General features: G+C 50.4%; 1 protein-coding gene and 1 long non-coding RNA gene across 5 annotated transcripts; both read right to left on the reverse strand.

Moving 5' to 3' along the window:
* Positions 1-8,684: 8,684 nt before the first annotated feature.
* Positions 8,685-24,169, reverse strand: LOC307200932 (uncharacterized protein). Of its 4 annotated transcripts, none has more exons than XM_079950016.1 (6): positions 23,346-24,169; positions 21,802-22,102; positions 21,633-21,700; positions 10,199-10,684; positions 9,612-9,668; positions 8,685-8,874 (listed from the first exon to the last, which is right to left on the reverse strand). In XM_079950016.1, the coding sequence occupies exons 2-5, from the start codon at positions 22,064-22,066 to the stop codon at positions 9,621-9,623; spliced, it is 867 nt and encodes a 288-aa protein (XP_079806142.1). In that variant the 5' UTR covers positions 22,067-22,102; positions 23,346-24,169; the 3' UTR covers positions 8,685-8,874; positions 9,612-9,620. The 4 variants fall into 4 exon arrangements, with proteins under 4 accessions (XP_079806142.1, XP_079806145.1, XP_079806144.1 ...); XM_079950019.1 differs by lacking the exons at positions 21,802-22,102; positions 23,346-24,169 and adding exons at positions 22,487-22,793; positions 22,882-23,166; XM_079950018.1 differs by lacking the exon at positions 23,346-24,169 and having other exon boundaries at positions 10,199-10,275; positions 10,378-10,684; positions 21,802-22,108.
* On the reverse strand, positions 17,003-19,735 carry LOC307201116. Its single transcript, XR_013832556.1, has 3 exons — positions 19,648-19,735; positions 18,515-18,591; positions 17,003-17,457 (listed from the first exon to the last, which is right to left on the reverse strand). It is a non-coding gene; the product is annotated as an uncharacterized lncRNA (long non-coding RNA).
* Positions 24,170-26,606: the final 2,437 nt, after the last annotated feature.

The following is a 26,606-nucleotide window of genomic DNA, read 5'->3' on the forward strand; positions in this document are numbered from 1 at the left end:
ACTAAGCTGCTTCTAGCAAACCAGAGCAGCTCACAGAAACACAGTTTACCTTCCTGCCAGAGTGGTACCTATTTATCTACTTGCACTTTGATGTGCTTTCGAACTGCTAGGTTGGCAGGAGCAGGGACCGAGCAACGGGAGCTCACCCCGTCGCGGGGATTTGAACCGCCAGCCTTCCAATCAGCAAGTTCTAGGCTCTGTGGTTTAGACCACAGCGCCACCTGCGTCCCACACAACCAGAGGTACCACTGTACAATACAAGCCAACTGTGAGGTATAACAGATCAGCACTACAAACCTGTATCAGTTTTGTGCCAGTACAGTGGTCATGGTTTTTACTTTAAAATATTGGCAGCTTGATGAAGGTAGTAAGAATTTGCTGTTTCCCAATCAGTGTCCAGTGGTGGCTACAGCATGCTCCTTGGAGGCCAGATCTCTCCCCTTCTCGGCAACCCTGCCTCTAACGTGGCCTCTTTGTGAATAGGAGGTGCTTTCACTGTTCCTCCTCTAAGGGAGGAAATGGTGGGAGACCCTCTGGGGTCTCTTGGGCTCTGCATCCACCCAGAATGATTCAGAATGGGCCCTTCCCCCCTTCCTAGGCCGTGATGGCCTTTGATCCCCACTTCAACCATTGGGTAAGGTTGTTTTGATTCCTGCCCCCATTCCCAACGTAGATCTTCGCTCCCCCCTTATTTGCCAGTGGCGAGGGGTATCATTTTGCAATTCGCCTCAGGTGCCAAAATGTTTTGGTCTGGTTCTGGTAACTACTGTACCTGCTTTGCTTCTGGAAGTGGGCATTTACTCCCAGTTCCCACTCTAGGTAGTTATGCACTACTAGCTGTGGCAGAACGTAGTGATTTTCCCAGTAGTGATGTATGGAAGTGAGAGCTGGACCATAAAGAAGCCAAAGAATTGATGCTTTTGAATTATGGTGCTGGAGGAGACTCTTGAGAGTCCCATGGACTGCAAGAAGATCAAACCTATCCATTCTGAAGGAAATCAGCCCTGAATGCTCACTGGAAGGACAGATCCTGAAGCTGAGGCTCCAGTACTTTGGCCACCTCATGAGAAGAGAAGACTCCCTGGAAAAGACCCTGATGTTGGGAAAGATGGAGGGCACAAGGAGAAGGGGACGACAGAGGACGATATGGTGGGACAGTGTTCTCGAAGCTACCAGCATGGGTTTGACCAAACTGCGGGAGGCAGTGGAAGACAGGAGTGCCTGGCGTGCTCTGGTCCATGGGGTCACAAAGAGTTGGACACGACTAAACGACTAAACAACAACAAGCTGTGGCAGAATGTAGAAGGAGATGCATATTTGAATCTATGTTCAAAAGTGAATTCCAAAGCAATGCAGCATCCACACTCAAATACACATTCCGATCTGTATGTGTATCTGATTTCCATCTGTGGTTATCCCTAATGCAGGAAGCAATATGCGTGCAGAAATTGGAAGTGTTCTTACTTATCCTTGCAGGCATATGAAGAAACTAAACTGAAATTCATTAATTTCACACCAGCCTCCCTTGTCTCTGAGCAGATGCCAAACTGTAGTGCAAAAACATGAGGTCTGCCTGATCAGAGCGTTTGTAATTCATCCCTAGAAAGTATACAGACTCTGTTTAGTTGCAAACCAATATGTTTTTGTAATAAAAACAAAATGCTATGCATATTTTTCAGAAGCATATGCCTTACAAAATGGCAAACTTAATTTAAATCAATTATTTAAATTGGTCTTTTTTTTTCTTAGCAGTTTAAATTCCATCAGTTTAAATCGATCCATGGGACCAAAGGCACTATGGGTATTCCACGTTGTGCCACTTTTCTGGTGTGTGGAGCCAGCAGGGGGATACTGTAAATAGTTTTCACTCAGGTCCGCATTTGCAAATAAGGAATTGAAAGTTCAGTGATTGGATAGTTACAGAAAGTTGTTACTGTTGCTTTGTAGTTGAGCTCTATATAAGCAGGTTGGCTGAACCCTTCAGTTCAGTTCTGTTCTGGCCTGTGAATAAACAAGAGCTGTCTGAAGAATCGCTGTGTTGTCTGATATGTTCACCCACAACCTAACAGAGAGAGAGACTCGAACCAGCGCCTTCAGTAGCAATTCATTCCCTAATACCTTATCACCTGTGCCACCAGCATTTTAGTCTCTCAGCAATTGAAATTCCAGCCTGAAAATAGTCAGCTGGTTTCACAAGCCCATTTCAATGCACCTTGCTGTTTTAAAGACTTTATATGAAAGTCAGAGGTCCAGGCTTTGCAGCTTCTTTCCCAACCTATCCACACAGACTCAGTCTCCTCCCTTTGCTTTCCTAGGCTGTCTGCTCTGGAACCGGACCATCACAAACTCCAGTGTGTCTTTGATGTCATTATCTGCCTCTGGCCCTTTTGATCCTCATTTGCTTGTGCCAGAACAGATTCCCTAGCTGAGGGCTTGTCATTTTAGGGGGTGAATTTTTCTGCAAACTCCTTCAGTGAGGGGTCTTGGGTGGCAGGAATTCAAATCTGCCTTTAATTTTGTGATTGGACAACATTTAGCTTGCTAAGCTTAAGTTTGATGAAGAAGCACATAAACTGCTTTTGGAAAACAAAAAAATAATAATAATTTTACCTTCTGAAAATGTCAAGCGATGCTAAATAATAACAAAAAATACATAAATAAAAATAATATGTTTATATAGTACTAAGCAATCATTTTTAATGACATCCAGTGTTTTTTTTCTGGAGGGATACAGGGGTATGCCCCTAAACATTTTGTGAATCTTTGTACTTTGGTCCATTTCCTGTATTTCTTTTCCCCCAATTTGAACTATAAAATGGTGATTTTCTTGAATCAAAATGAGAATACCCCTAAACATTTTTTTAGAAAAAAAAAAGCACTGATGATATCTATGCAATTTTATGCACATTTTACTTGTCAGGCAAAAGTAATATTATATTAATTTAAGCAAAATATCTTTTGGATTCCCAAGTCATGTTACAACTTTTTAGCACCCCTCATTTTTGGAATTTGAAAGTTGAAAAATTCAACACACGCTACTGTCTTGGAGATTAGTCACGGACTGACAGATGTTTTCATGCTTGAAGGAACCTGATTAGGAATTGTTTGTGGTTTTGGTAATAGGTATATCTTCTGCTTCTGTTATTACAGTTTATGGCATGAATATGTAGCGCACATGGTTGTGTATTGGAAATAACCCACTGCTGTGGTCACTACCAGCAGAGGCAAATTTAGGGGACTTCTGAGCAGTTCAGTTGCACTCAGTGCAGAGTCCCAGATGTTCCTCTGGAGGTGCTGCGTCTATGATGTGGAATGGAAGGTGAGGGGGACACACCAAATGTAGGCATGGCACAGGGCACTGCTGAAATTTGAGACCCCAAGGTCTGCCACTGCTGCCAGCATGTTACTGGCTAGATGAGCAGAAGTTAATCATAGTAACAATACAGCCAGAAGAATGTCTTATTACTGGAGACAGCCTACCATTCAAGGTAATGTATAAAACAGGTATTTGGGCAACCATTTGTGCATCACCCCCCAAAAGGAAAATGTATCACAAAACAAAGGAGAACACAGATTTGCATTAAATTTGCATATGTTAATCTACATGTATAAATGCAAAAGTAGAGAGCACTACTGTCGTTCAAATGAAAACACCATACATCTCACCAGAGTCAATTCTGTGCCTGGGGCAGCTGTTTGCGTGTTCAGACCCAGAAACCTCCCCCCTAAATAAATTCACACTTGACTCAAATTTTAGTTTTGGTTTTTGGCAGAATTTAGGCCACAACTTTATTGATTACAAAATTAAAAAAATCCTTCCAGTAGCACCTTAAAGACCAACTAAGTTAGTTCTTGGTATGAGCTTTCGTGTGCATGCACACTTCTTCAGATGCATGCACACGAAAGCTCATACCAAGAACTAACTTAGTTGGTCTTTAAGGTGCTACTGGAAGGAATTTTTTTATTTTGTTTTGACTATGGCAGACCAACACGGCTACCTATCTGTAACTGGATTTATTGATTACAGAAAGTGATTGGTTGCATAGGCTCTGGTTCGACTAGCTCCCTGCCATGCAGGTAGCGCTGACCCAGGGTTCCAGCATAGGTCAGCCAGGGGTGAACACCTGGATAAGCGGAAAGCCGGGAACAGGCTAACTCCGCCACCCAAATGTCCTCCTGGACTCAGGCACAGGCACAACCCCCTTCAGGGGTTGACCAAACCATCGAGTCCCTGGATTCCTTTAACGGAATACCTTTCACGTAGGGATGGCAAGAGCGTTCTCCCATCCCTATCACTTGAACCAGAGCCTATCCACAACCATACAAGTTGTGACAATTTGCTATGCGGCAGGCGAAACCCAAATGGCACCAGCCAATCAGCCAAGTGGGGAAAATTCCTGCCGTGCCCCTGTCCCAACGACAGACAACACACGACAGCAAAACAAGGTCAAGCGCAAAGCCTTAAAAGTAGGGAGAGGTGGGCAGGTGTTCAGATTGCACGCGCCGAAAGAGGAAGCTCTGGGACACGTGCATTGGTATAAATAGGTCCCTTGAACCATTTGGACTGCGTCCCATTGGCCAGATTGCACTCAGCTTTGAGGGACCTACCAGTTGGGTGTTGTGGCTGACCAATCATACCCACCCACAACACAGGGTGTTGGTTTCCAGGTCTCACAACAATATGTGCCCTCTTTCAGGGAGGACTCGATTTACCAGCTCCATCTGGTACGCAGGCTGAGACCTTATCTGCCCGCAGACTGTCTCGCCAGAGTGGTGCATGCTCTAGTTATCTCCCGCTTGGACTACTGCAATGCGCTCTATGTGGTGCTACCTTTGAAGGTGACCCGGAAACTACAACTAATCCAGAATGCAGCAGCTAGACTGGTGACTGGGAGCTGCCGCTGAAACCACATAACACTGGTCTTGAAAGACCTACATTGGCTCCCAGTATGTTTCTAGGCACAATTCAAAGTGTTGGTGCTGACTTTAAAGCCCTAAATGGCCTCAGTCTAGTATACCTGAAGGAGCGTTTCCACCCCCATTGTTCTGCCCAGACACTGAGGTCCAGCACCAAGGGTCTTCTGGCGGTTCCCTCACTGAGAGAAGTGAAGTTACAGGGAACCAGGCAGAGGGCCTTCTCGGTAGTGGCACCCGCCCTGTGGAACGCCCTCCCACCAGATGTCAAAGAGAAAAACAACTACCAGACTTTTAGAAGATATCTGAAGGCAGCCCTGTTTAGGGAAGCTTTTAATGTTTGACAGAATATTGTATTTTAATATTTTGTTGGAAGCCGCCCAGAGTGGCTGGGGAAACCCAGCCAGATGGGCAGGGCATAAATAAATTGTTATTATTATTATTATTATTATTGAGCAGACAGGCCAGTTGTTCCTGTTGCTTTCCCTCCTTAGGGTCCTTCACTTTTAAACTGGACTTGAACAGAACAGCTGTTCAGAGGAGTGACAGCCGATCAAACAGAAGACAGTCTTTTGTAAAATAGGACCCATGGTCACCCAGGCGATGGGGCGTTCTGATGAGGAATACTGTAATTTATTATGAAGGTAAAAAAGGAATGAGACTCCAGATCAGCTATTTAAAGCTAAATTAACTACAACTTTTATAATCCCTGTGGTTACATACAGCATGAATGAGGCATGCAGTCTGATGCTATTAAATAAATTATTGGTTAGATTAATAATAGCCACATTAATGAAAACTCTGCCTTTGCACAGAATAATAAAATCCAAAGTAATGGCCAAGTTTCAAGCGGGGGTTTCTCACCAGTGAATGGTGTCCTGGGAATGTCAGTGTCACTTCTAGAACCATGGGATTGAGAAAGTAGATTTAATTTAAGGGGGCAAGCCTCTGCCACCTTCCTCCCAGTGAGATTATGCATTAGGAATTCAAGGTTATGGCGTTCACCTCCAATGGGTGGGACCCAGTACGTTTAGGTTCACGGGCTCACATTGACAATCACCTTTGAAATACCAGGATCATCTTGCTCTTGGGCTCATGAATATTAAACGAAACTCTGCGTAACCTTTGAACATGCAGAATTTATCATCAGTAAGCGAATTTCAAAATTAAAATTGCCCGTCTGCAGCCTGTCATTGCTGTCTGACACTTTGGAGATAATGAAATCGCCAATACTGGTCAGGTGGCCTGGTGCATCCAGAAATGGCATGTTTGGGATTGGGGGTCATTGCAATTAACTCCAAATATTCAGATGGGATCTCTCTCTCTCTCTCTCTCTCTCTCTCTCTCTCTCTATCTATCTATCTATCTATCTCACACACACACACAGGTGTCAAACATCTTGCACAACTTACTTTTTATATAATTTTGCATTATTTTAGGACATATACAGTGGAACTATCATTTTCAAGACAATTCTCCGCACAAACCAGGCAAATCTAGAACTATACTTTATAATCTGATAACGTTGACAGTCTTTACTTGGACGTTGCTATTTTAACCCATGTGCGAGTGTACTCGTTCTACATGCCTATTTTATCGTTTTGCTTTTCATCCTTTAATTTCCAGATGTTGTTATAATTGCTCTATCTAGTTTATATACATTATAAAATGATATTTATTTTTTTTAAAAAAAGCTTTACGAAAAGCACAACTTGTGACCCACCAAGCTGAGTGTGGCCCACCAACCATGTATTGTGGTCTGCAAACTGCTTGATAACACCCTTGGGTGGGCAGTTTTGTTGAGCAGCATTCAGCTTGGTGGGTTGCAATCTCCAGAGGTTCACTTGCTATGCCTGCCCTCTATTTATTTATTGTTCTTCTGAGTTGCTGTCTTCCTTGAAGGTCATTCATCTTCCATCCAGTGCTAGTCGTGTCCCAAGCTATTATCTGCCCCTCCGCCCCCCCTGCACAATTCTCTTGTCTACAAACTTCATAACTTAGAAGCACCACAGACCAGGACTGCCATGCTTGCTTTATTCCTCCCAAGCAATCCAAGAGAGGGCTACAGACAAGGCACGTGGTCCAGGAATTACTTCAAACAGAAATGTCCAAATGATTTTCTGGTGCTGTTTATGAAATGTGAATCGTGGCTGGAGTGACATAAGTCTATTTGCCTCACCTACTTACTGTGTGCTTATCCAAAAGCTTGAGAATTTGTTTAGACTCTTAATGCATTTAACAGATATGGTTCAAGAGTCTCTGGGAGAGACCTGCCAGCACAGGCTATATAATGACAGCTTTGATATATGACCAAAGAACCCCGTTTCCCCAAGGGTGAGGCAAGATGTCACTGATATCAGAATGTGCAATAGAGCCTGGTAGGTATCAACACATACACACAAGATGCCTCTGACCCTCTGAGCTGACATTTAAAAACACCGCCGGTTTATGAACTAGGACCACATAGCCTTTGAAGACATAAAAGCAGCAGTGTTACATATATGTGTAACTCTTCCATAAGTATGTGCTTTAAACTTGTTTTATTTATTTAAATGAGGTTATATTGTCACTTATCCAACCTTTGTTAGGCAGCTTGCTGTTTAATAGCCCAGAATGGTTGACTTGCCAGGTGTGATGGACAGCTGAGCCAGACTGGAGTCTGGGGGTGCAGTGCTTCCGAGGGCTGGAACCACTCTCTGATTGGCTACCAAGGCAGCTGACCAGAGGAGGGTGGAGCCAACACTTTGGGAAGGAGAATAAAAGGAGCCGTTTCTGAGGGAGTGAGCAGATAAATGGGGAGATGGTTGAAGAGAGAGAGGTGTAGAGAGTTGGTTCTGATCTGTGTTTAGCATCCACTGAGGAAAACAGCTACAGAGTCTCTGAGCTTAGAAAGAAAGTTCTCTAGCAGTGGTTCCCAACCTTTTTTGGCCATGCCCCACCTAAGCATTTCTAAAATTCTGATGCCAGAATTTCACGAGAGGTTCTGGGGCAAGAAAACAACAAGAAATCTATCGACAGCATATGAACCAATATGGCTATCTTGACCCAACAATTCTCTCCCCCCCACCCCCCGCCGGCAAAGAAATCTCACTGCAGTCAACTAAAAGACAACCAGCCATGCCCTACCCCCCCCCCACTACCAAGGAAATATAATAAACGAATAAAAAGAGAAGCTACCCAGTTGATGCTGACACAAAAACCCACTAAGTAAAACAATAGATGTTTTCCCACCTCATCCCCTCTCTCCAGTGGCGTAGCGTGGGGGGTGCAGGGGGGGCCAGCCGCACCGGGCGCAACATTTTTTTTTGGGGGGGTGCGCTCGCACTCGCAGCTCTCTGCCCCTACCTGGCTCACTCACTCTCTCTCACTGCAGTGCTGGCTGTGCGAATCGATCCGAGCTGCCGGGTCGCCGCCCACTGTGGAGGGGGAGGGTGCCAGGCGTGCGTTGTGGTGCGGAGCGGAGAGAGAGCGAGGGAGGGACTATCTGGGGGAGGGACAGTGCAGCGGCCGCCCAGCGCAGCGCTGAGCGCGGGAGAGAACTACACCCGACCAGCCCAGGCAGCAGCAAGAAGAAGCTGGCAGCGGCGGCAGGTTAGGGGTTAGGGGCGCAAATTACTTGCCTTGCTCTGGGTGCTGACAACCCACGCTACACCGCTGCCTCTCTCCCCACTTGCCTTCCCCAGTCTTATACTATACACAACACGAATGTTTCACAACAAATGCAACTTAACTGTAGAAAACACAACTTGAAAAAAGAGAAATACACATACTTTGGAAATCAAGAATATCTTTAATAAAAATTATGTAAAACAAACAAACTGACGAAAGAGGTTCTGAGACGAAAGAGCTGCACCTTGGTCCTCATCCAGGCAAGGCCCTTCACATCTCCCCTGCAGGCTGAAAGATGGACATCAGAAGGCGCAGAACTTCCACCTGCAGTGTGGCCACCTGGGTGTTTGGCTGAAAAGCAGGGGGGAAAGGACATTGGTCAAGGACAATGGGAGTTGTAGTCAGGCAACCCCTGTAGGAAGGCCCCCAGTTCCCAAACCCATCTTAATAGTGTAAGCCTTTTTTAAAGAAATGCCTCCAATAATAATAATAATAATAATAATAATAATAATAATAATAATACTAATAATTTAATATTTATACCCCGCCCATCTGGCTGAGTTTCCCCAGCCACTCTGGGCGGCTCCCAATCAAGTGTTAAAAACAGTACAGCATTAAATATTAAAAACTTCCCTAAACAGGGCTGCCTTCAGATGTCTTCTAAGATAGGATAGCTGCTTATTTCCTTCACATCTGAAGGGAGGGTGTTCCACAGGGTGGGCGCCACTACCAAGAAGGCCCTCTGCTTGGTTCCCTGTAACCTCACTTCTTGCAGGGAGGGAACCGCCAGAAGGCCCTCGGAGCTGGACCTCAGCACCTGGGCTGCACAATGGGGGTGAAGACGCTCCTTCAGGTATACTGGACTGAGGCGGTTTAGGGCTTTAAAGGTCAGCACCAACACTTTGAATTGTGCTCGGAAACGTACTGCGAGCCAATGCAGATCTCTCAAGACCAGTGTTATGTGGTCCTGGCGGCCACTCCCAGTCCCCAGTCTGGCTGCCACATTCTGGATTAATTGCAGCTTGAACATGTACGCTCAACTTGTAGTGTGTTCTCCCCACCCCATGCAAATCTTTCTTTCCTCTTACCTGTTGATTTCAAAAGGGAGGCTTTGGCAGCAGCCACAGCAGTGCAGACAGGAGTTCCTGCAAGAAATAAGGAATCTTTGAAGCAGGAGAGAACTCGATGCTAAGGGCTGCTTCGAGGGAAGAATCCCTAAAGATGTGAATGGGCTATCACAGGCCGAACGCCAGAGACAGAGCGTCCCCTCAGATGCCCATTCAGCTGTCACACCCTCCCCAGGGACTTAAAGCAGATCCCACTGCAGAGCTCAAAAGAGCCGCCTTTTGGCAGAAACAATCAGGTGACCAGGCGATGCAGCAGAAGAGCACCTCTGACTGCAGGGTTTTAACTGAGGGTTAGACGACTTAACGGAGGAGAGGGCAGTCAAAGGCTGCTAGTCCTGATGGAGACAACAATGCTTCAGAAAAGCCGTTGCAGGAAGTCCCAGGTGGGCAGAGGGCTCTTCCGCTCAAATCCTGCTTGCGGCCTTCCCACACACATCTGGGTGGCCCCTGGGAGAAGAAGAGGCTGGACCAGAGGGGCCCTTGGCCTGATCCTGCTGGCCCTTCTTGTGTATTTCCTAAGCCCCCACTCCTTCCCCCTGTCCCATTACCTCTGAGACAAGAAGACTTTGTCTGGGCTCCAGTCCCTCCCAGGATGCAGCGGCTCCCAGGCTGAGTCTTTCCCTCCCTGCAAAGGAAACAGAGACATCAGCAGGTGGCTGGCTCCCAGCCATGCTAGACCAGTCTGGGGCAGGAGGGTGGGGACCTGGGAAGGGGAATTTCCTCCTACCTGATCTTATCAGCCGTCCCAACCTGTCCTCCGCCATATGGGCGTCTGGGCTCCGTCCCAGCCGGCCTGGCACAGAAGCAGCAGCCAAAGTCTCCCCCGGCTCCAGAATAACTCTGGAGGTGCTTTTGATGGGAGGAAACCTTGGCTGCTGCTTCTGCGCCAAGTAGGACCAGGAAGGAGCCATGCCTGCACAGAGAACGGACGGAGGGGGAGGCAGGCGAGGGTCAGGGGCCGGGAACCGCCACGATGGTCTCTCATTCTTCATCCCGGAAGCAGGCGCTGGAGCCTCATCCCTGGAGGTGTGGTCCTGTGGAGGAAGCAGGGCATCATATGAGAATGGGCCTCTGATGGGCCAAAAACTATGGAAGGACCCCTTTGTTCCCTCTGCCCCAGTACCTGAGGGTTGTCACATCTCTCCAGGGATTTGACCAGAGCAAAGTATATTTTGGGGAAAGGCTCCCTCCCTGCAAAGAAAACGGAGACATCAGCAGGCTCCTAGCTCCCAGCCACACTAGCCCAGTCTGGGGCAGGAGGGGGGGGGACCTGGGAAGGGGCATTTCCACTTACCTGATCTTATCAGAGCTCCCCACTTCTCCTCCATACGGGCGTCTGACCGGCCTAGCACAGAAGCAGCAGCCAAAGTCCCCTCCCTCTCAGAAAGAACCAGAGAAGCTGTTTTAATGGGAGGAAACTTTGGCTGCTGCTTCTGCGTCAAAGATGGCCGAGACTGAGCCATGCCCACACAGAGAAGGGGCAGTGGGGCAGAGGCACGAGGGATGGCAGCCAGGAATCGCAGGGATGTCCTCTGGTCCTTCATCCTGGGAGCTGGAGCCTCATCCCTGGAGGCCCGCCCCTGTGGAGTAAGCAGGATACAGTATGGGAAAGGGCAGTGACTGGCCCAAAACTACAGACAGAACGTCAGCTCAGACGCACATTCAGCTGTCTCAGCAACACCAAATATTCAAAGGCTTCTCTCTCCATTTTCACCATCATGGAGAATCCTGGAAATCCTGTAGTGTGTTGGGAATGGGAGCTGTCCGAAATGGTAGGTCCTTGACAAAGGGCAGGTCCCAGGATTCCTTAGTGGAAGCCAAGTCCATGAAAGTGGTAGAAGAGGCCTTTGAATGTCCGGTGTGGTGGATGCTCTCAACAGGAAACCTGCCACTGACATGGGGGTTATGTTCTGGGGCTCACACCTCAAACCAGAATCTCACAGGGTCAAAACACATGGGGTTCAGGGCTGGGTGGCAATGCCAAAGTCTCTTTTCCCGGACACCCGCCTGCTTTCTGCTCCCTTTTCCATTCTTTAGATGAGTGAACAAGATCACACTGCCGATCTTGCAGGAAAAAGGAAGCCCAGGAGAATCAGATGCCCCACAAGAGCATCTTGGATGAGGTGGCTTTCAAAGAGGGTGAGACAATTACATATTCCAGAGGGTTGTGCAAGGCAACCCGGTTCGAGGGAGCAATGCTTCTGAAAAGCACTTGCTGGAAGCCACAGATGGGGAGAGTGTTCCCACAACTCCCCAAACATGTTTCAGAAGGTTGCCCTTCCTTCCCTCTGCCCCAGTACCTGAACTCGTCACGTCTGTCCAGGGATTTCACCAGAATGTTTGCTCAGGTTGGCACCACAACCTCCTGGCACATGTGGAGAATGGATTCCTCATGGAATAAACATACCACGACTTCCAAAATGCCATTTTTAAGTGTGACCGCCTCCCCTTCCTCCATCTGTTCCCGGTGCCACAGAAGCCTCTTAGGACCTAGGAGACAGAAAGGAAAATAAAAACAGAGGAAGGGAAATGTCGGGGACATAAACTCAGATGGGAAATGTCGGGGACATAAACTCAGAGACCCTGGCTTATGTTTCGCAGCAGGACTTAGGCTCCACCCAGGACCTCAAACTTAAACTGTTCCCTCCCTGTGTCAAATTAAAGATTGTAAGCCCCTCAGCGCAGGAACCTCTTTTTCAAGAGTCACATGCAACAATGGTGCAAAGAAAGAATGCATAATTAATCTCTCTAGGCCCCTGCCCCATCCAAGTTGAAGTCCACTAGACACCTTTTCCTTAAATTTCCAAATCATGACAGTCCTACCATTTATTTATTTATAGGGTTTAGGGGTGTCCCCTCCAAATCCATAAGAGTATTTGCCAATGCTTGATAAAGTATATAAGTTCGGAACAGAGTACTTGCTTTGGAAGACGATAATCAGGCATAGCCTGGGTCTGTCAAGCTGTTTTCCAGGTGTTTGGAGGGGGTGGTGTGAGGAATCTGGGCATTCGCAGTACAAGCCAAGCCCTGGCTCTGTGGCTCACCTGAATTAAGGGAATTCTGTTCCCGGGAAGCTGGCAGAGCCCCTCTTCGTCACATGCCCCTGGCGACGTCGACTGTCCTACTGATCCTAAGCCCAGCCCAGCTTCAGGTCCCCCACCAAGAACCCCCCTTCTAGAACCCACTGCTCTCAACCGACTCTCAACTGCCTCCCTCCAACATTCAAACTCCATTTCAAATCTTCCTCCAACCTTCCGTCTCCACCAGAATTCCCCCCTCTCTCTTCCCCCCTCCCTCCCTGCTTGACATTCCCTTTGGAATTCTAGTAGCATCACCTCAATTACCATACTGCAAAAAAAAAAGAGGAAGAGGGTTTAGATGGAATCCAGAGGTTACAGACCCTGGCTTATGTCTCGCAGGAGGACTCAGGATCCACCCTGGACCTCAACCCTTCCCTGTTCCCTCCCTATGTCAAATTAAAAATTGTAAGCCCCCTGGGGCAGGAACCTCTTTCTCAAGGGTCACCTGCAGTGATGATGCAAAGATATAATATAAAATAAATCTCACTACGCTCCTGCCCTGAGCTGAAGCCTGCTAGATACCTTCCCTTAAAACCAAAGGCTGTGCACAAACCATCCATTTGGGGCTCCTGCAGCATGAAAAGGAGCTAAGTCTGCAGAGCTGCATTGCTGAGAGACAGGGACTCGGACCTTAGAAATACAATTGGCAGAGAGGGCTCTGTGTGAGGTCCTTTTCCCTGCTCTCCTGGAGAAAAAAAGAGCAAATTGTTCCCCTCTCTCTTCCTTTGACCTGTGTTGGACATGCCTCTTCAGCATGTGCCTGGTGTTGGTTATCAAGTACGGTAAATATCAGAACTGTTACAAAAGGCGGGTGCCACCCCCATACTCTGCAAGATGCCAGGGGGGTTCAAGCACTCACCCAGAGTCTGTGTTCCTTTGGAGAATGGACCACAGCTGAAGAAAACCTGCGAAGCTTTCAACAGCTGTGGACAAGTCAAGCCAGGGAACCAAGTCGCCATGCACCAGTGACAGGTGACACTAATAACAATAACACTAATATTTATATGCCACTCATCTCCTCTGGGCCTCGGAGCACCTCCTACCTTCAGAGTTCCTTCTCATTATCACTTGTCTCGGCAAGTCTCTCACCATCATCTGACAGGCATCCCTCTTGCAAGCCACTATAATGCTTGCATGCAAAGCAGCACTTTGTGACATCAGCTGGCAAACAGGGGCCAGGCTGCTGGGTTGTCAGGCAGCTGAATTAATAGAAATAAAATGGGAGGGGGTTTCAAAGTGTGCTGGGATGAGGCCCCCGTGGGTCAGGCCAGAGGGTGCTGGTGGGGTGTGTGGTTGTGCCTCCCCTTGTTCTGCATCTTGCTCCTCTGCCCGTTCCTTTAGCTGCTTGCTGGAATCATAGTATGGTAGATTTGGAAGGGACCCCAGGGGTCATCTAGTCCAACCCCCAACAGTGCCAGGATCCTGCCCACAGCCAGCCCTGGCTGGGCTCCAAACTCCGACCCTCTTCTTACCAGCCAGATGCACTGACTCCTCGCAATTCTGCCTGGGGTGGAGAAAGGGGACAGAGAAAGGTTTTGCTCTCTCTCTCTCTCTCAGGACATGGATATGAGAGCCACACCATGCAGCCCTCTCAATATCTCAAGGGCCATCACAGGGAGGAGGGAGGAAGCTTGTTTTCTTCTGCTCCAGAGGCCCTCAGGACCTGAAGCCATGGATTCAAGTTACAAGAAAAGAGATTTCGACTCAACTTCAGGAGGAATTTTCTGACAGCAAGAGCTGTTTGACAGTGGGGAGAAATCCCTCGGGAGGCGGTAGACTCCCTTTCCTCGGAGGTTTTTGAGCAGAGGTGGGAGGGCCATCTGCCATGGATGCTTTAGCTGAGAGTCATGCATTGCAGGGGGTTGGTCTAGATGACCCTCGGGGTCCCTCCCACCTCTACAGTTCTATGATCCTATGATTAAAAGTGCATCCAATGAGCATTTAAAGCACATGACGTTCTCCCCAATGATCCTGGGCATTGCGGCTTTCCTCTCACAGAACTACAATTCCCAGAACCCCTGCAAACTACAATTCCCAGAATCGTTTGGGGGAAGAAACCTGCTTTTTAGAACAGGGAGAACCTGCTGCACACTTTCCCCAATTTCCTAGGATCAGGAATGGGAAGCTCAAGTCCTTCTAACAGGATGACTTGTCAGAGCAGGCTTATAAAATTTTGTTCCCAAAGGTGCCTCTCCTCTCTCTATTGAGTGATGGCAAGAGTCATGGGGTTCCAGGCTCTCACCTTTGGAGAATTGTGACATGGCGGAGACTGTCATACCTTCAAGAAATACAGTTTATTCACCTGTTTACATCTTCAGTTTGCATGGAGGGAGACTAGATCTTACAGCAGAGTCCTTTCAAGAGGGACTTGTCCCCCAAACAGGGCAGCCAGTCTTCCCAAGTTGGATTCCAGACAAGCCTCAGTTTTCCTGTCACCTCACACCCAGGTACAGTGGTACCTCGGGTTACAGACGCTTCAGGTTACAGACTCCGCTAACCCAGAAAAAGTACCTCTGGTTAAGAACTTTGCTTCAGGATGAGAACAGAAATCACATGGCAGTGGCACAGCAGCAGTGGGAGGCCCCATTAGCTAAAGTGGTACCTCAGGTTAAGAACAGTTTCATGTTAAGAACAGACCTCCAGAACGAATTAAGTTCTTAACCTGAGGTACCACTGTATACTGGCCCCCTTCCAAATCCACTGCCTTTGTCCACACCTCTGGGTCAGGTCCTTTTGCACAGGCTAGCCCAGGAATTCCTCTGCAGCTTGCATTTCTCCCTTCACATCCCAAATAATCCCCAATTCGTACCACTTATCAATTTCTAGGGTTTGGGATGTCCCCCCTCAATCTATAACAATATTGTGCATAATACTGTAATTAAGGTGATTGTATTCAGATTCCCAAGGGAATGTCAAGCAGGGAGGGGGGGGGGAGAGAGAGTGTGGAATTCTGGGGGAGAGTGGTGATTGGAGGAGGCTTTGAAAGGGAGTTTGAATGTTGGGGGGGAGGCAGTTGAGAGTCAGTTGAGAGCGGTGGGTTCTAGAGGGAGGAGATCAGCTGGGCTGGGCAGCTCTTCAGCTTAGGATCAGTATGGGAGTCGTTTGATGGTGGCCAAAAAGGAACAGAGACGCAGAGAGGGACTGTGAGTCTCCCATGGAGGCCGGGGAATGTGGCAGTCCCATGCCCAGCGAAGAGGGGCTCTGCCAGCTGCCCAGGAACAGAATAACCTCAATTTAGGAGGGCCACGGAGCCAGGCTTGGCTTGGCTTGTATTCCTAATGCCCAGATGGCTCACACCACCCTCTCCAAGCACCTAGAAAGCAGCTTTACAGACCTGGGCTATGCCTGATTATCATCTTCCCAAGCAACTTAGAAATGTAATGCTGGTACTCAATGAAATAAGTTTAAAGACTCTCTCAAGGCAGATCTAAAAGAAATGCAGTACTGTATAAACAGTCAGGAAATGATGGCCTGTGAGTGCTCCAATTGGAGAACAGCCTTTATCAACGGTGTCATGGACTTTGAAGACACTCAAACTCAGGACGAAAGGGAGAAACAAGTTAAGAGGAATGCATGCCTGGCAAGCCCTCACCGTGATCAACACCCACCCGGAAACCTATGTCCCCACTGTGGAAGGACGTGTGGATCCAGAATTGGCCTCCAAAGTCCATTATGAACTCACTGTTAAGACCGTGTTCATGGAAGACAATCTTACTCGGCTACGAGTGATCGCCAAAGAAGAAGACGATAGATTTGGGGTCTACGGCCAATTTCATGGACTTCATGGAAAATCCTCAGGGGAAGATGCTTTGCGTGTCCATGCTTCCCCTCCCCCCGGTTGGTCCCTCACTTCCACCATTGTGCTCCCCAAATGCCAGCACCCACCCAGCAGGTGGAGGTGCACCTTCGGGAGGGAGGTAGTGTCATGGGGCAGGAATCAGCTTCACCTGCTGAACAGCAGCCTGAAGGGGGAGAAGGGGGAGTGATTTCACCTGCAGCTTCAAGGACTCCAAGAAGAAAGTGCTGATGAGAACCAGCTGGCTCCAGCCTTCTTCAGCAGAGCTCCCAGTAGCAGCCAGAGAAGGAAAGAAAACTGCTTGTTAGTTTTACTTTTTAACAATCTTTATCACATTACATTATTTAATCACATTATATTATCTAATCACATTATATTATTTAATCAAAGGTGACCAGTTCCTTCAATTTCTTTATTGAGCCTTAACCTATGCCAGTGATGCCCTTCTCCTCTCGTCGGGGACTGGCACATTCAGACAGCATGCGTGGCATCCCAAAAGACATGCAAGGCACTGAGAAGCATGGATTCCTCCAGCAACTTGAAAGGACAATACAATCCAGAAAGTCAAAACTGGAACGCCACGGGAGACGGAGTTTCGCTCTGTGTCCATCAGCTTGGGTGCTGGCAACGGAGACCATTCTCTTGAAGCGTGGCCCTGTGGAGGAAGGACTTGGTTTCCTCCTGGCAGACGTGGGGAATGGATGCCCAATGCCCCTGCCCTGACATTGCTCCCCAAGAAAGCTTGGCCCACCCACTTCAGGACCAGAGCATCTCCTTTCTGCTCTCATGCAAGAAGGTTCTTCTCTCATTCTCTGTTGACACTCAACTTGTAGGGTGTTCTCCCAGCTCCATGCAATTTTTTCCTCCCTCTTATCTGTTCTTTTTACACAGAGTGCTTCTGCAGGAGCCACAGCAGTGGAGAAAGGAGATCCTGGAAGAAAGAAGGTATCTTTGAAGCAGGAGAGAACTCTAGGCTAAGGGCTGCTTCGAGGGAAGAATCACTGAACATGTGAATGGGCTATCACAGACCAAACTCAAATGGGCTATCACAGACCAAAATCTTTAATGAAAAATATTTCAAACCAACAAATGAAAATGGTTCTGGGACTAAGCCTTGGTTCGGAAGGTGCGGAACTTGCAGCGTGGCCACCTGGGTGTTTGTCTGAAAAGCAGGAGAAAAAGGACAGCGGTTAAGGACAAAGGGAGCTGTAGTCGAGAAATACCTGTAAGAGGGCCTCTAGTTCCCAAACCTGTCTTATTAGCGTAAGCCTTTTTCAGAAACACAGCCACAGCATGAACACGCATGTTCAACTTGTAGGGTGTTCTCTCAGCCCCATGCAAATCTTTCCTTCCTCTTACCAGTTCTTTTTATAAGGGTGGCTTTGGCAACAGCCACAGGGGACAGTGTTCCTACGACTCCCCAAACCTGTTTCAGAAGGACCCCTTCCCTCCCTCCCTCCCTCCCTCCCAGTACCTGAGGGTCGTCACTTCTCTTCAGGGATTTGGCCAGGACAAGGTAAATGTTGGGAAAAGGCTCCCTCCCTGCAAAGAAAACTGAGACACCAGCAGGTGCCTAGCTCCCAGTCACACTAGCACCAGTCTGGGGCAGGAGGGGAGGGGGACCTGGGAAGGGGGCATTTCCTCCTACCTGATCTTATAAGAGCTCCCCACTTGACCTCCATACGGACGTCTCGGCTCTATCCCGACCGGCCTAGCTCAGAAGCAGCAGCCAAAGTCTCCTCCCTCTCTGAAATAACTGGAGATGCTGTCTTAATTAGGGCAAACTATGGCTGCTGCTTCTGCGCCAAATAGGGCTGGAAAGGAGCCATGCCCACACAGAGAAGGGGCAGTGGGGAATCGGTGCGAGGGATGTCAGCCAGGAACCGCCGGGATGTTCTCTTGCCCTTCATCCTGGAAGCTGGAGCCTCATCCCTGGAGGCATGGCGCTGTGTTTCCTAAGGCAGCCCTCCTTCCCCCTGTCCCATTACCCCTGAGACAAGAGGCCTTTTTCTGGGCTCCAGTCCCTCCCGGGATGCAGTGGCTCCCCGACCGAACTTTTCCTTCGCTGCAAAGGAAACGGAGACATCAGCAGGCGCCTGGCTCCTAGCCACGCTAGCCCCACTCTGGGGCAGGAGGGTGGGGCACCTGGGAATGGGCATATCACCCTACCTGATCTTATAAGCTCTCCCCACTTGGCCTCCGTATGGGCGTCTCAGTTCCATCCCAGCAAGCCTAGCTCAGACGCAGCAGCCAAAGTCTCCTCGCTCTCTGAAATCTGTTGAGATGCTGTTTTAATGGGAGAAAACTTTGGCTGGTGCTTCTGCGTCAAAGATGGCTGAGATGTGGGAAGGAAGAAGGACATTGTATTCTTTAAGATAGCCGGCACACCAGGGGACAGGGGTCCCATGGGCCGTCCCCAATAATGTTCTTCTGGGCCACAGCCCACTCAATATTTTCTCTCCCTCCTCCTCCTGTCTGCCTTCCCAGTTCCCTCCCTTCCTCACTCTTCCACATCTCTCCTTCTCCTGTTTGGCACAGAGCAGACCAGCAGCAGCCCAGGGGCAGGCAAGCCAGCGGAGGCAGGGCCCTCCTGCGGTGGAGACATAGGGCCCCCGGGGGGAGCAGCCCCCAAACTTCCATAGGGACAACCTGAGCACTGATGAGGGTGTCTGGCCAGCTGACCCAGGGAAGGACAGAACAAGCACCCCTGCCATGCTGCCCATGGCCACATCACCACTGGCTGCCAACAATCGCTGCTCCCGCCTGGGCACAAAATGGCCAGACCCCTGGCTTCAAAGGAGGGGGACGAAGGGCTGGGGAGAGACAGGCCTGCTCCCCCCCCCCACTCCAGCACTCAATTGGCATTTCCCCCTACCTGAACTCTGAGCCTTTCCACACTTTGCCTCCCTGCGGGGTCTTTGTCCTTCCCCCTGTCCCAGTACCTCTGGGGTGAGAGGCCTTTGTCTGGGCTCCAGTCCCTCCCGTGATGCAGTGGCTCCCAGCCTGAACCTTCTCCTCGCTGCAAAACAAAGAGAGTCATCAGCAGGCGCCTGGCTCCCAGCCACGCTAACCCCTGTATGGGGCAGGAGGGGGGACCTGGGAAGGGGGCATTTCCTCCTACCTGATCTTATTAGCTGCCCCACCCTGAACTCCTCCGTACAGGCGTCTGGGCTCCGTCCTGGCCGGCTTGGCACAGAGGCAGCAGCCCAAGTCTCCCCCCGGCTCCAGTGTTTTTGATGGGGCGAAACCTTGGCTGCTACTTCTGCGCCAAGTAGGGCCAGGAAGGAGCCATGCCCGCACGGGGAACGGATGGAGGGTGAGGCAGGTGAGGATCAGGGGCCGGGAACCGCAGTGATGGTCTGTTGTTCTTCGTCCCGGGAGCAGGCACTGGAGCCTCATCCCTCGAGGCGTGGTCCTGTGGAGGAAGCAGGAAGCATCTGATGAGAAGGGGCAGAGGCGGATGAAAAACTACTGCCCCATTTTTGATGACCCCCCAAAAGAAGTTCCACAAGGACCCCTTCCTGTTGTCCCAGTACCTGATATTCACCACGTCCCTCCAGGGATTTCGCCAGCATGAAGTAGACGTTGGGGAAAGGCTCCCTCCCTGCAGAGAAAACAGAGGAATCAGCAAGCGCCTGGATCCCAGATGATAGCACCAGTCTGGCGCATGAGGGAGGGGGGTACAAGGGAAGGAAGCATTCCTAAAATATGGGGCACTCAGTTGGCATTTCCAATTACCTGAAGTGGGAGCCTTTCCCCCCTCGTTCTGGCGGGCCTCTCGCCCAAGGAAGAAACAAACTCTGTTATTCTGATTGCTTGGAGGAGTTCCAGATAAATATATAGATGATAATATTTATTATTATCATATATATATTTAGACATATTTATAGACATATTTTTGAGCCGATTTTGTGCCCCACCCCTCACCTGTTGGGGGCCCACCTCACCACCCCCTAACTACGGCCCTGCCTGTACCACCCTACGATTTGGCGCCCCTCCCTCTTGTTCTTCTGCATAGTTTTAGCCCCCTCTGCAGCGTGGTGCCCAGCGTGAGCGCCCCAGTCGTGCCATCATAAAACTGCCCTAGCGCAGCCTTGGCAAAGGACCCCACTCCTTGTCCTGGCCAGGTGGACCACAGAGAAACCCTCTCCATAAAACTATAGGGATCTCTAAATCAGACCTCCCTCCTCCAGCTAGCAAGAGCACTGGGAATCACTTCCCCCTGCCACACAAGGTCACAACATGCCTCCGGATTTGGGTGGGTTTCCCGGCACCTCTGGGCTGCTGCTGGGCTGGTTGCGGTTTCCCCAAACCACGGCCCTGCAAATGAACAAGGACATTGTACTGTCTAGGGGACAGGGTCCCATGGGCCGTCCTCAATGATTTCCTTCAGGGGCACATCACCCTCAATATTTTCTCCCCTGCCAGTCTGCCTTCCCAGCTCCCTCCCTTCCTCACTCTTCCACATCTCTCCTTCTCCTGTTGGACTAGAGCAGACTGGCAGCAGCCCATGGGCAGGCAAGCCAGTGGAGGCAGGGCCCTCCTGCGGTGGAGACATAGGGCCCCCGGGGGGAGCAGCCCCCAAACTTCTGTAGGGAAAGCCTGAGTGCTGGCGAGGGTGTCTGGCCAGCTGATCCAGGGATGGAGGGGGACAGAACAAGCACCCCTGCCAGGCTGCCCATGCCCATGTCACCAATGGCTGCCAATGATCGCTGCTCCTGCCTGGGCACATAATGGCCAGACCCCTGGCATGGAAGGAGGGGGCGAGGGACTGGGGAGAGACAGAGGCAGAAGGCAAAGTCTCCCCCGGCTCTGGAATAACTCGGGAAGTGTTTTTGATGGGTGGAAACCTTGGCTCCTCTTTCTGCGCCAAGTAGGGCCGGGAAGGAGCCATGTCCGCACGGAGAAGGGGCAGTGGGGAAGAGATGCCAGGGTTGCCAGCCAGGAACCGCCGGGATGTTCTCTCGCCCTTCATCCCGGGAGCTGGAGCTGGGGCCTCATCCCTGGAGGTGTGGCCCTGTGGAGGAAGCAGGGCATCATATGAGAATGGGCCTCTGATGGGCCAAAAACTATGGAAGGACCCCTTTGTTCCCTCTGCCCCAGTACCTGAGGGTCGTCACATCTCTCCAGGGATTTGACCAGAACAAAGTATATTTTGGGGAAAGGCTCCCTCTCTGCAAAGAAAATGGAGAGATCAGCAGGGTCCTAGCTCCCAGCCACGCTAGCCCAGTCTGGGGCAGAAGGGGGGGACCTGGGAAGGGGCATTTCCTCCTACCTGATGTTATTAGCTGCCCCACCCTGAACTCCTCCGTACGGGTGTCTGGGCTCCGTCCCGGCCGGCTTGGCACAGAGGCAGCAGCCCAAGTCTCCCCCGGCTCCAGAATAACTCTTGAGGTGTTCTTGATGGGGCGAAACCTTGACTCCTCTTTCTGCGCCAAGAAGGGCCGGGAAGGAGCCATGCCCACACGGAGAAGGGGCAGTGGGGAAGAGATGCCAGGGTTGCCAGCTGGGAACCACCGGGATGTTCTCTCGCCCTTCATCCCGGGAGCTGGAGCTGGAGCCTCATCCCTGGAGGCCTGGCTCTGTGGAGGCCTGGCTCTCTGCCCATGCCCACGTCCCCATTGGCTGCCAACCATTGCTGCTCCTACCTGGCTTGGAAGGAGGGGGGTGAGGGGCTGGAGCCAGACAGACCTGCTCCCCCCCCCCACTCCAGCACTCAATTGGCATTTCCCCCTACCTGAACTCTGAGCCTTTCCACACTTTGCCTCCCCTGTCCCAGTACCTCTGGGGTGAGAGGCCTTTGTCTGGGCTCCAGTCCCTCCCGTGATACAGCGGCTCCCAGCCTGAACCTTCTCCTTGCTGCAAAACAAACAGAGACATCAGCAGGCGGCTGGCTCCCAGCCACGCTAGACCAGTCTGGGGCAGGGGGGGGGGACCTGGGAAGGGGCATTTCCTCCTACCTGATCTTATCAGCTGCCCCACCCTGACGTGCTCCATACAGGCGTTTGGGGTCCGTCCCGGCCGGCTTGGCACAGAGGCAGCAGCCCAAGTCTCCCCCGGCTCCGGAATAACTCTGGAGGTGTTCTTGATGGGGCGAAACCTTGGCTGCTAATTCTGCGCCAAGTAGGGCTGGGAAGGAGCCATGCCCGCACGGGGAACGGATGGAGGGTGAGGCAGGTGAGGATCAGGGGCCGGGAACTGCCATGGTGGTCTCTCGTTCTTCATCCCGGGAGCAGGCGCTGGAGCCTCATCCCTGGAGGTGTGGCCCTGTGGAGGAAGCAGGACATCTTATGAGAATGGGCTGTGGTGGGCCAAAAACTATGGAAGGACCCCTTTGTTCCCTCTGCCCCAGTACCTGAGGGTCATCACATCTCTCCAGAGATTTGACCAGAACAAAGTATATGTTGGTGAAAGGCTCCCTCGGTGCAAAGAAAACAGAGTCATCAGCAGGTGCCTGGCTCCCAGCCACGCTAGCCCCATTCTGGGGCAGGAGGGGGGGGGACCTGGGAAGGGGGCATTTCCTCCTACCTGATGTTATCAGCTGCCCCACCCTGAACTCCTCCGTACGGGCGTCTGGGCTCCGTCCCGACCGGCCTGGCACAGAAGCAGCAGCCAAATTCTCCCCAGCTCCGGAATTAGTGTTTTTGATGGGTAGAAACCTTGGCTGCTGCTTCTGCGCCAAACAGGGCCGGGAAGGAGCCATGTCCACATGGAGAAGGGGCAGTGGGGAAGAGGTGCGAGGGATGTCAGCCGGGAACCACCGGGATGTTGTTCGGTTCTTCATCCCGGGTGCCGGATCTGGAGCCTCATCCCTGGAACCTGGCCCTGTGGAGGAAGCAGGATACAGTATGGGCTCTCATGTGAATGGGCTCTCACTGTCTGCAGATTCCCCAATTATTGCATCGCCACACCATGCTGCTGGGCAAACTCGCAGGGCATGAAATTGCTGGTGGCTCCTGAGGTTTTAATGCTCGCAGTTGTACTCTGTGTCCATCTGGGAACTGTAGCATCACACGCGAGCTGAGACCAGGAATAGCCAGTGGTAGTGGAGGCCCCGTGTTGTCACAGAGGATACATATGGGAAATGCCAGGGAACCCAGAAGTCTAAATTGACAGATCCTGGCTTCTGTCTTTCAGCAGGACTCAGGAACCACCCTGGATCCTCAGCTTTTCGCTCTTTCCTCCCTGCCTCAAATTAAAGAGTTTAAGGAACCTCTTTTTAAAGGGTCACACATGTGATGGTGCAGAGAAATAATACAAAATAAATCTCACTATGCTTCTGCCCTGTGTAAGCTAAAGCCTGCTAGAGACCCTTCCCTTGAAATGATAGACTGTGTACCCACCATGCCTTTAGGGCTCATTCTCACTTCCCCCTGGGTCATGTGCCCAGCAAGCTCAGGTGTGTTAACATATTTGCTCTTTGCTAGACCAGCCAGCCTGGTTTGCAAAAGTCATCCCAGGAATTCCTTGCCTGGCACAGTTGTGCAGCCTGTACTTTCACTGATATCCCAATTAATCAAAATTCTACCTTTTGTGTATTTCTGGGGTTTGGTGGGGGGTCTCCAGCAAATGTATAACACTATTTTGCCTGCACAGTTTTTAATCTCTGTATTGTTGTGAACCGATGCATGATTATAAAGTAAGTAAAGCTTATTTTTAAAGTTCCCAGGTTGATGCCTGATTCTTTCTTAAGTGGGGCAAAGGGGGAAAGGCAGCTAGCTTCATGGCTGGACTTGTTCAAAACAAGGTTCTGCAGCCTGGTTCCTATCCTTTTAAGTTTGCTGTCAAGGATGGAATTTTAAAACTCTGTTTTTAAAGAACCAGGTGGCAACCCTTCTTCAGGTATACAGGACCCACACTGTGAATTGTGCTCACAAATGTACTGGGAGCCACCGTAGATCCTTTAGGACCAGTGTTCTGTGGTCCTGCCAGCTGCTCCCAGTCCCCAATCTAGCCGTTACTACATCTGCTGGCTCCTCTCAGATATGCCTGAGCCAATCTGATCTGAGGGGAATCCCTTCCTGTCCTCCAATATGTGGGATAACCCGTTGGGTCTTCTGTTACAGCTTCATCAGGACCAAACCCCATCTCCCAGGTGTCCCCCTTGAAGGCAAGGCACAATCCTGGGACCCTCAACACCCAATGGTTCTCCATTTCCAAGGCACGGGGTCCCTCCCCAACTCAAGAACCTGGCATCTGAGCTCCTCCTACCTTCCTGGTTCCTCCTCATGGCTGAGTTCCTAGGACTCCACGGATCTCTGCTAATGGGAGCTGTTTCCAGAGCACCTAACACACTACAGTTCCCAGGATCATTGGGGGGGGGGGGAGAGACATCTGCTTTTTAGAACAGGGATGAGGAATCTGCAGCTTCCTCACGCCCATTTCCTTGGAACCAGGAATGGGATGTTGAAGTGCTTCTTCTAACAGGATGATTGCAAGGAGCAGCAGTGCTTTTCTTCAGCCAGAATTCTCCGCAACTCCATTCCAGCACCTTAAAAAAAAAATTATTATTATTATTGCCCAACTTTCCGCTGCTTTTCCCCTTCTGGCTGGGAAAAGAGTCTCTCCCCCCCCCCCCATCAAAGCAGCTAAGATGTCTTGCTGCTGCGTGCCCAGGGAAGGGCCGCCCTTGCCCGCTGCAGTGGACACCTCGTGTGTAAAGAGAGGGGTGCTAATTGGGAAGCAGTGCAAGAAGAAGCAGTCAGCTTCTGGGATGCTGATTTCTGGACGTCTTGCAGCTGTGTGGATGCAGGAATGGCTGGGCAGGAGCCCTGGTCCATTTCTGGGAAAGAAATAAAGCTGCCATTCGGGGATATCTTTATCAGCACCACCTACAATGTCACAGCGTGGTGAATAAGATTTGGGAATACCCAGGAATGTTTCTCTGAGTGAACTGGAGGGGAAGCAGAGTAACAGGCTGGGGTGCAGTGGGGAGGGAAAGTGGGCATGATGGAAGTGGGGAGGGAAAGTGGGCATGATGGAAGAGCTCAAAATTGATGCAGGACTGCAGGAGGTATAATGCAGACTTAAGATGAGAATTGTTTTAGGGAATTCAATGTGTAATATAATATAATATAATGGAAACAAAAGAACCAATTTGGGCAACATCTGGGGGGAAAGTGTGGTCTCCAATCCTAATCTGGAGGCTGTCTTCTACTTGGAAATAAACAGTTCCATGGGGTTTCCTTCCAAGGAAAACGTGCCTGGATTGGGGACCTCAATGGCTAAAGCCGTTTGTGTGTGCGTGGAAATACTGCTGCCCTGAGACCTTCCAGAGCAATTGCTGGTCAGTGTATACTACTACTACTACTACTACACAGAGAGACTAGTAGTAGTAGTAGTAGTTATTTGTACACCACCCATCTGCCTGGGTTTTTAAATTGTCAAATAATTCTGTGTACATTGCGGCAGCCTTTGGCTATGTGCAATAAAACTGACTGAGACTGAGGCCTGGGTTGCCCCCGTCACTCTGAGGTAGATGGAGCAATCTAAGGTCTAAGTCCCCTTCCTGTGTTTCTGTTTGGGAGGGGCTATAGCTCAGTGGCAGAGCATCTTCCGGGCACCCAGAAGGGCCTTGATTCAACTCCCTGCTTGGCTTCAGGTGTGGGGATGAGAAGGCCCAGCTTGCAGGTTCGATCCCCATCTGGGACAGCTGCATCTTCCTGCAGGGGGTTGGACTAGATGATCCTCAAGGTCCCGTCCTGCTCTGTGATTCTATGAGTCTAAGGATGCAAGAAGTATTGTCAGCGGCGTAGCGTGGGTTGTCAGCACCCGGGGCAAGGCAAGTAATTTGCGCCCCCTAACCCGGGACAAGGCAAGTAATTTGCGCCCCTAACCCCTAACCTGCTGCTGCTGCCAGCTTCTTCTTGGGCTGCCTGGGCTGGGGTATTTGCTGCCTGGGCTGGGGTATTTGCTGCCTGGGCTGGGGTATTTACGGTAAGGTAGCCATGGCGGTGGCGGCGGGTCCGTGTCAGGTGATCTGAGGCGAGTTGCCGCTGGCGCTGCCGCCCAAACGCCGCCGCTTGCCCGGAGGAGGAGGAGGGCAGAGAGGCGAGGAAAATGCAACATGGCCCAGCAGCT

This window comes from Podarcis cretensis, assembly GCF_951804945.1.
Source record: "Podarcis cretensis genome assembly, chromosome: 13".
NCBI classification, from domain to species: domain Eukaryota; kingdom Metazoa; phylum Chordata; class Lepidosauria; order Squamata; family Lacertidae; genus Podarcis; species Podarcis cretensis.

Bases quoted from the DNA above. Each gene is read 5' to 3' on its own strand.
- LOC307200932 (XM_079950016.1), bottom strand. From the start codon at position 22,066: ATGAAGGGCGAGAGAACATCCCGGTGGTTCCCAGCTGGCAACCCTGGC. The intron at 21,701-21,801 runs GTAGGAGGAAAT...TTTTCTTTGCAG, and splicing joins GGGGCAGCTAATAACATCAG to AGAGGGAGCCTTTCCCCAAA. The intron at 9,669-10,198 runs GTAATGGGACAG...TATTTCTTGCAG, and splicing joins AAAGTCTTCTTGTCTCAGAG to GAACTCCTGTCTGCACTGCT.